At 35.8% G+C, this 9,927-nt stretch overlaps 1 protein-coding gene across 1 annotated transcript; it reads right to left on the bottom strand.

Annotated features, from left to right (window-relative positions):
- Positions 1–8,027: 8,027 nt before the first annotated feature.
- On the bottom strand, positions 8,028–8,966 carry LOC120874399. Its single transcript, XM_040255768.1, has one exon. The coding sequence runs from the start codon at positions 8,961–8,963 to the stop codon at positions 8,028–8,030; it is 936 nt and encodes a 311-aa protein (XP_040111702.1). The 5' UTR covers positions 8,964–8,966.
- Positions 8,967–9,927: the final 961 nt, after the last annotated feature.

The following is a 9,927-nucleotide window of genomic DNA, read 5'->3' as shown; positions in this document are numbered from 1 at the left end:
AAGCACTGTACTGGACTTATATCTGGAGTTCTGTATTTAGTTATAGATATCTTTTTGAAGGAGAGATAAGTGAGAAGACATACAAGCATCTATAAAAAACTTGGAAAATATTTGAAGGTAATGGGATAATTTGCAGACATCATCATATATCCTAAGAAAAGCAAAAAAAAAATTTTTTTTTTTTTGGTGCAGCGTGTTTGAAAGAATTAAAACACTCTCTTTAATCAAAGTAAGAAAAATATTTTAACATTTGAATGCCTAGAACAGGAACGAACTATTAATTCTCATCACAAAATGCACTCAACCCTAAACCAGATGATGACCCACATTCAGGGACACTGGAGAAAAGATTTCCTTTAAAGATTTTAGAATAAAGTAAAAATGCCACACTGTTTTGCCCCTCTCCATTTTTAGTTTTTGTAATCAAATTCCTCTGGCACCCAACTTTCAATTCTTTCAATTTGGGGACCATGTCATGTTTCTCAGTTGTCTATCATTTTGTTTTTTCACATGAAATAATCCTACCAACTCTCTTTATTTCTGTTGTTTTGTAAATATGTTCTATTTTCTTTTCAAATCTTCTTTAAGTTAGAAGTCATCATGAAACCATTCTCCAACACCTTGTAATTGATTTAACCTTCTTACTTCAAGTTTAGAAAACTGTCATTTCTAAACAGCACATTTTAAAACTTCAGTTCAGTTCAGTTCAGTCTCTCAGTCGTGTCTGACTCTTCGAGATCCCATGAATCGCAGCACACCAGGCTTCCTTGTCCATTACCAACTCCTGGAGTTCACCCAAACTCATGTGCATCAAGTCGGTGATGCCATCCAGCCATCCCATCCTCTGTCGTCCCCTTCTCCTCCTTCCCCCAATCCCTCCCAGCATCAGAGTCTTTTTCAATGAGTCAACACTTTGCATGAGGTGGCCAAAGTATTGGAGTTTCAGCATCAGCATCAGTCCTTCCAATGAACACCCAGGACTAGTCTCCTTTAGGATGGACTGGTTGGATCTCCTTGCAGTCCAAGGGAATGTCAAGAGTCTTCTCCAACACCACAGTTCAAAAACATCAATTCTTTGGCACTCAGCTTTCTTCACAGTCCAACTCTCACATCCATACATGACCACTGGAAAAACCATAGCCTTGACTAGACAGACCTTTGTTGGCAAAGTAATGTCTCTACTTTTGAATATGCTATCTAGGTTGGTCATAACTTTTCTTCCAAAGAGTAAGTGTCTTTTAATTTTATGGTTGCAATCACCATCTGCAGTGATTTTGGAGCCCCCAAAATAAAGTCTGACACTGTTTCCACTGTTTCCCCATCTATTTCCCATAAAGCGATGGGACCAAATACCATGATCTTAGTTTTCTGAATGCTGAGCTTTCAGCCAACATTTTCACTCTCACTTTCACTTTCATCAAGAGGCTTTTTAGTTCTTTACTTTCATATACCATAAGTCAGATGATGCACCAAATCAGACTTGTCCACCTCTGTATAACAAGTAAATTGCATAGTGTTGAGGACATAGGAAGATATAAATGGGATTTTATAAGTAATTCCATACATGAATATATAATGAAAATTTGCCTGAATTTTCACAGTATTATTTCCAGCCTTAATAGTCTCAAGTCACAAATGTGAGATGAATACACTCACCTTTCTTCTTGCTGGAAATCTCAACACCAAATTTTATTTGCATCAGGCTTCCTTTGACTCAGAATATAGCTCTGTGTTGGTGTCAGGAATGATAGGTACCCAGCATTCTGCTGTCTTTAGTGTTGAGAGGGCCAGCATAGCCCAGGTCTCAACCCCTTTTGAAGCTGGTCTGCATCACAGATCAGCATCTCTAATTTTAAATCTTCAGTGTGTGTTTCTTCAGTTTAAAGATAGCAAATATCTGCAGCTTTCTCAGTTCTCCCCTGAGCGGTTGTGATCTCTGTGCTATGAAGGTGTGTCCTGGATTTCATATATGTCAGGCAATAAATAACAGACTCAAATACTCTGCAAAGATTTCCATTTCTCAGGAGACAAGCTCTTGAGAAAAGAAGCAGTTGCAGTTGACCTGTGCCCAGTTGTCTAACTTTTTCTTTCAAAAGGGATTCTCTGTCAATCCTGAAGTCATCAATTAGTGATCAAGATTTCTTCACAGGATCTCCTGGAGATTTTTTCAAAATCAGATCCTCAACCAGAAATTCTGAGGAGCATTTGAGATTATGAGATTCTGAATTTTTTTAATTAATTAATTTTAATTGGAGGCTAATTACTTGAAAATACTGTAGTGGTTTTTGCCATACATTCAGATGAATCAGCCATGGGTGTACATGTGTCCCCCATCCTGAACCACCCTCCCACCTCCCTTCCCATCCCATTCCTCAGGGTCATCCCAGTAACACCCGCCCTGAGCACCCTGTCTCATGCATCGAACCTGGACGGGTGATCTATTTCACATATGGCAATATACATGTTTCAATGCTATTCTCTCAGATCATCCCAAGATCACCTTCTCCCACAGAGTCCTATAGTCTGTTCTTTACATCTATGCCTCTTTTGCTGTCTCGCATATAGGGTCATCTTTACCATCTTTCTAAATTCCATAAATATGTGTTATTATACTGTATTAGTGTTTTTCTTTTTGACTTACTTCACTCTGTATAATAGGCTCCCATTTCATCCACCTCATTAGAACTGATTCAATTGCATTATTTTTAATACCTGAGTAATATTCCATTGTGTATATGTACCACATCTTTATTATCCATTAGTCTGCTGATGGACATCTAGGTTGCTTCCATATCTTAGCTTATTGTAAACAGTGCTGCGATGAACATTGGGGTTCATGTGTCTCTTTCAATTCTGCTTTCCTCAGTATGTATGCCCAGCAGTGGGATTGCTGGGTCATATTGCAGCTCTATTTCCATTTTTTTTAAGGAATCTCCACCCTGTTCTCCATAGTGGCTGTACTAGTTTGCATTCCCACCAACAGTGTAAGAGGGTTCCATTTTCTCTGCACCCTCTCCAGCATTTATTGTTTGTAGAATTTTTGATAGCAGCCATTCTGACTGGCGTGAGATGGTACATCATTATGGTTTTGATTTGCATTTCTCTGATCATGAGTGATGTTGAGCATCTTTTCATGTGTTTGTTAGCCATCTGTAGATCTTCTTTAGAGAAATGTCTGTTTAGTTCTTTAGCCCATTTTTTGATTGGGTCATTTATTTTCTGGAATTGAGCTGCATGAGCTGCTTGTATATTTTTGAAATCAATTCTTTATCAGTTGCTTCGTTTGCTATTATTTTCTCCCATTCTGAAGGCTGTCTTTTCACATTGCTTATAGTTTACTTCGTTATGCAAAAGCTTTTGAGTTTAATTAGGTCCCATTTGGTTATTTTTGCTTTTATTTTCATTACTCTGGGAAATGGGTCATAGAAGATCCTGCTGTGGTTTATGTCAGAGAGTGTTTTGCCTAGAAGAGCTAACACCTATTCTACTCAAATTGTTTCAGAAAATTGCAGAGGAAAGTAAACTGCCAAGCTCATTCTATGAGGCCACCATTACCCTAAAACCAATACCGGACAAAGATACTACAAAAAAAAAAAATCTACTGGCCAATATCACTGATGAATATAGATGCCAAAATCCTCAACAAAATTCTAGCAAGCAGAATTCAACAAAATATTAAAAAGAACATACATCATGACCAAATGGTTTTTACCCCAGGGATGCAAGGATTCTTCAATATTCAAAAATCAATCAATGTAATACACCACCTTAACAGATTGAAAGATAAAAACTGTATGATTATCTCAATAGATGCAGAGAAAGCATTTGTCAAAATTCAGCATCCATTTATGATAAAAACTCTCCAGAAAGCAGGCATAGAAGGAACATACCTCAACATAATAAAAGCCATATATGATAAACCCCAGGAAATATTATCCTCACTGGTGAAAAATTGAAAGCATTTCCCCTAAAGTCAGGAACAAGACAAGGGTGCCCACTTTCACCACTACTATTCAACATAGTTTTGGAAGTTCTAGCCACAGGAATCAGAGAAGAAAAAAGAAATAAAAGGAATATAGATTGGAAAAGAAGAAGTAAAATTCTCACTGTTTGCAGATGACATGATCCTCTACATAGAAAACCCTAAAGACTTCACCAGAAAATTACTAAAGCTAATCCATGAATATAGTAAAGTTGCAGGATATAAAATCAATACAGAAATCCCTTGCATTCCTATAAACTAACAATGAGAAAACAGAAAGAGAAATTAAGAAAACAATTCTATTCACCATTGCAATGAAAAGAATAAAATACCTAGGAATAAATCTACCTAAAGAAAAAAAGACCTACATATAGAAAACTACAAAACACTGAAAGAAATCAAAGATGACACAAATAGATGGAGAAATATACCATGTTCATGGATCGGAAGAATCGGTATAGTGAAAATGAGTATACCACCCAAAGCAATCTGTAGATTCAACACATGCTGTATCAAGCTACCAATGGTATTTTTCAGAGAATTAGAACAAATAATTTCAAAATTTGTATGAAAATACAAAAAAACCTCGAATATCCAAGGCAATCTTGAGAATGAAAAATGGAACTGGAGGAATCAACCTGCCTGACTTCAGGCTATACTACAAAGCTACAGTCATCAAGACTGTATGGTTCTGGCACAAAGACAGAAATATAGATCAATGGAACAAAATAGAAAGCCCAGAGATAAATCCACACACCTGTGTTACACCTTATCTTTGACAAAGAAGACAAGAATATACAATGAAGAAAAGACAATCTCTTTAACAAGTGGTGCTGCGAAAACTGGTCAACCACTTATAAAATAATGAAAATCATACACTTTCTAACACCATACACAAAAATAAACTCAAAATGGATTAAAGATCTAAATGTAAGACCAGAAACTATAAAACTCCTAGAGATTCTGCATCTTTACAGTCTCCTAGCCAGAGCTACCAGTTCCCAGTTCACTCTGTGAATAAAAGGTTTTAGAGGATCAAGCAACATTCTGACAAATTATCTTAATGGTAATGTGGCAACAAATTTTAAAATGATGAACAAATCACTTATCTTTGTACAAAAATGTATTTAATCCATTTTATATGTAAATACATAATATACATATTAATTCAAGGACAAATCTATATGTTATTGGATTTAAAGTTATGGGGTAGGAATTCAGAATATTGGCTTAATTTTTTAATATTTTAGGGCCTCTCTATTAATTAATCTAGTTTCTAAGTTGCATATATAAACTTTTTTAATAGGCAGTTATGTTTCATGCTTGTTCTATTCTTATATATTAGATTTTCAATTTTTATTCTAAAATAGGAAATTTGGAAGTATACATAAAATGATTGATTCAAGGTAAATTGCACATTCAAGTTGAGAGATCTTATAGTTAAATATAAGAAGATTCAGTTATTTTTAAAGTTTATACTTGTGTTACATTGAAAGTGAAAGTCATTCAATTGTGTCTGACTCTTTGTGACCCCATGGACTATAGAGCCCATGGAATTCTCCAGGCCAGAATACTGGAGTGGGTAGCCTTTCCCTTCTCCCTGGGATCTTTCCAACCCAGGCATCAAACCGAGGTCTCCCACAAAGCAGGCAGATTCCTACCAGCTGAGCCACAAGGGAAGCTAGTCTTTCTCAATTTTAGATACTCATTTAAACTCTTTTAAAAATTATGAGGGGAGGCTTTTTTGTTTGTTTGTTTGTTTTCTTAATTTTCCTTAATTTCAATACCGATGGTGAACACTATACCAATTAAGTCAAAATTTTAGCATGTGAGGTCAGATATCAATATCTTTCAAAAACTTCTCAACTTTTAATGTGCACAGGAATAACCTAAGGATCTTGATCAAAGGCAGATTCTGATAGTAAGATTCTGATAGTAAGTTTGAGATTATACATTTTAAATAAAATCTCTCAGATTTTTCCACTATTTCTCACCTATAGACCACTCTGAGAAACAGGGTGCTAGAGGATCTCTTGTTTTGAATACCTTCCAATGGAGTTCTTTCAGATTCAAGGAAAATCCACCATACCCAAGCCCCAAAAATCTTTTAGCTAAGGGCTTGTTGTGGCTGCAAGATTCTGATATGTTTGGAGAAGAATACTGTGTGTCTGGCATGCCACCTTATAAGTGAACAGACTACATTTGAAGTTGCTTTAGTGTGCCAAAAAGAAGTGAGAAAGAGAGTTGGAGTTTAGTAAAGATCAGATATAGAAAGAATGTAAAAAGGAAATAAACAGATAATTCCTGTAATTATTCAGATATTAAAATTTTGAAGAAACCCATAGAAGCCATTCTTTCAGTTCAGAGAGGGTATATGTGCTGATTTGGCTGATTTATATATATATATATATATATATATTCTGGACTATATATAGCAGACAAGGAATCATGCCTAAGATAGAAGTTGTAATTGTAGCCATTTTACCTTCTTTTTATAGTACTGATGAAAATTCAGTCAAATAATATAAAAATATAATATAAATAATATGAAAATTAAGTCAATATGAAATAATTGAAAATGAATGTTTGACTTTGATGAAAGAATAGATAATAAAATACATGGGTGGTAAATAAAAGTATGCTTCATATATTTGTGGTATATTTGGACACTACAGGTGAATAAGGCAGCACACTACCCCCAAAACGTTGATCTGTCAGTAATGAGTAAGACGATTTGAACTGAGAAGAGGCAGAAGACAACTAGATATTTAGAGTTTCATGTGAATTTATACTTACCAGATGTTAATGCCCAGAAGCTAAAAAAAGACAACTATGAGGGGAGAGAAAAGATATTTCCAAGATAAAACTGTCAAGAAATAGCAATTGCTTATACCTTCCATGGAAAAAGTGCATGAACCTCATGAAAGTGATACAACTTGCATAGTTTTGGTTTATTATGAACCGTTGTTAACATAAATTTACTGTTGTAGTTTAGTGGCAAGGTTGTGTTGAACAGACGCTCTGTGACCCTGTGGACTGTAGCCCACAAGGCTCCTCTCTTCATGGGAATTCCTGAGCAAGAATACTGGAGTGGGTTGCCATTTCCCTCTCCAGGGTATCTTCCTCACCAAGGACTGAACTTACGTCCCCTGCGTTGGCAGCTGTATTCTTTACTGTTGAACCACCAGGGAAGCCCCTGTTACATAAACGGTATAGCACTAATGGTTTAAAGATAAAAATGTATTGGGCTATTTTTATGAAAATTGTTAGTATTGAACATGATAATTTGAATCTCATTGATGAGTCTTATCTTCGGATTCTGTATTAACTCTGCATTTGGTCTTTTAGCTTGATCAACACAAGTTTGAAATATTTTTATTATTTTCATTAAATCAAATGAAATAAAAGTGAAAATTGCATTGGAGAGGTCTAGGGGAAAGCAATACAGTCTCACAGGAAAAGTAGAAGTTTAATGTGTAGAAGGAAATTCTTGGGAAGGCCTTACATTTACCCACAATTACCTGCGGACAATAGATTACTTTGAGTAAAATCATGGTTCCTGGAGCCAGACATTCTCTGTCTTTATTAAGTTTGGGACTATGGGGACATTTACTCAAAGTAAACAAGCTTCAATTTATTCATCTTTCAAATGGAAACAATATTAGGGCTTGCCTTGAGAGATATCATAAATATTAAAGAAAGTTGTCTGATATAAAGTGCTGGGTACAGTGTTTGATATTTTATACTATCTCAATAATATGTTATTACATTATGATGATCATCATAGTTATTCTTATTTGTATTTTTTTATATTACACTGGAGCTTCTTTAATTCTCAAGAGTCTCTGACATTATTCTTGATATTTCTCCATACATAATCAATATAACACAAATTCCAAAGAATTAGCCTTGAGGGAATTTGGGAAATGTATTGTATAGGGAAATGATCCTGAATTTCCAAAAATTTGAACAATAAAACTAAAACATTGCATATCTCAGCAAAACAAACATTTATTTCTGATAATGACACCAACAGTGAGTCTATTCATCTGTATTTTCCAAGGTTCAGAATATTCTTCAGGGCCAATTTGACATCCTTATTCCTCAAACTGTAGATCAAAGGATTCAGCATGGGCACAATGCAGGTATAAAACACAGAGGACACTTTCCCTTGGTCCATGGGGCTCACAGATGATGGCTGCAGGTACATGAATGCTGCAGATCCATAGAAAACAGCAACAGCCAAGATGTGGGAACTGCAAGTGCTGAAGGCTTTGGACCTGCTCTCAGTGGAGTGGATGTGGAAGATTTTATAGAGGATGAAGATATAGGAAATAAGAATAGTCAAGGCAGGAATCAGGACGTTGAAAGAACTGCAGACTAGAGCCAATAACTCGTTGAAATAGATGCTAGAACAGGATAGCTCCATGAGTGGAAAAACATCACAGAAATAATGGTTAATCACATTGGCTTTGCAGAAATAGAGTCTCAACATAAGGCAAGTATGGAATGTTGATTGAATGATGCACGAGATATAACCTGCTGCTGTGAGCTGGAAGCACCTATAATAAGACATGATGGCATTATAAAGCAAGGGGTTACAGATGGCAACATAGCGGTCATATGCCATTTCAGCCAACATATAACACTCTGAAATAATAAAAAGAAGAAAGAAATATAGCTGAGTCATGCATTCAGGATAGGAGATGATGTTTTTCTCTGTCACAAAGTTCATCAGCATTTTGGGGGTAATGACAGTGGACTGACAGAGATCAATAAGGGACAAATTGCTGAGGAAATAATACATAGGTGTATGCAGGTGAGAACTGAGCCCAACCAGTGTGATCATGCCCAGATTCCCCACCACTGTGACCACATAGATTCCTAGGAAGAGGAGGAAAAGGGGCAGCTGGAGTCGTGGCTGTCCTGTGAGCCCAGTGAGGATGAACTCAGTCACTGAGGAGTGATTTTCTGGGTCCATTTTCTTCTTAGGAGGTTCTAAGTTAAAACAACAACAACAACAACAACACAGAAAATGAGTATATATCTGTGTGTGTGTGTGTGAGAGAGAGAGAGAGAGAAGTTTATGCATGTGTGTATGTTTGTGTGTGTGAGAGAGAGAAGCAGGGAGTAATTCTGCAGGGATCATTCTTTATCTTTCAGCAGAGGACATACATAATGTAGGGAATTCTCCAGTATCTCCTGCTACTCTAGGACAAACAATCTCATTGAACTAGAATAGAAATTATAAACATAAAGAACTTTACAATTAAGAAATTTCATAAAGTTTAAGAGAAATAACAATTTATGGATTTTTAAAGTCAGTCAACACGAACATTTCTAGTATTATTTCTGAGTACTCTTCCTTCCTCCAAGTTTCTATGTTTATATATTAATTTCATGCTTGTTGAATGGCATAGTATTTTTATTTCATTTATAATATATAATAGTTGTATATGCTATCTATAATTAATACCGAGAGGATTCATAAGTCTGTGCAAAGTAGTTATATTAGTTGGGGCTGTCTTCTTTAGTAACATCTCAACTGAAAATATCTGAAATGTGATGACCAGTATCATTTCACCTGAGATCTGATGCTTTAATGTCCCAGCTTCTTTCTCCTTGGACTTTGACTCCAGAGGGCAGAAATGCAACTGCTTGATAGACATCATGCTTATACCTCGAAAGGTTTTTCCACCCCAGGAGCCATTCTTCTTATTTTAATTTGGGTAATCTTAGGGGAGAGAGTATAACGGCCTAAATACAAGTCACATACTTCATCACTGTGACTAGGGTGTCAGTGTACCAAGATTTATCTGTGAAATTTGGACTTCATGATTTAAATGGTGGAGGTGAGAAAATGATTCTATTCTCTAAATCATAAGATGCCTTTGAACACAAACACTAGGTGTTTGATATGCCAATTTTTAAAAAATATAATCATG

The sequence above is a fragment of the Oryx dammah genome, unplaced genomic scaffold (genome assembly GCF_014754425.2).
Source record: "Oryx dammah isolate SB20612 unplaced genomic scaffold, SCBI_Odam_1.1 HiC_scaffold_15, whole genome shotgun sequence".
Classification (NCBI taxonomy): Eukaryota; Metazoa; Chordata; class Mammalia; order Artiodactyla; family Bovidae; genus Oryx; species Oryx dammah.
Note: the sequence above shows the minus strand (reverse complement) of the source record. Positions and strands in the feature narration are given on the sequence as shown.

Excerpts from the sequence above, each read along its gene's own strand:
- LOC120874399 (XM_040255768.1), bottom strand. The coding sequence starts at position 8,963 with ATGGACCCAGAAAATCACTCCTCAGTGACTGAGTTCATCCTCACTGGG.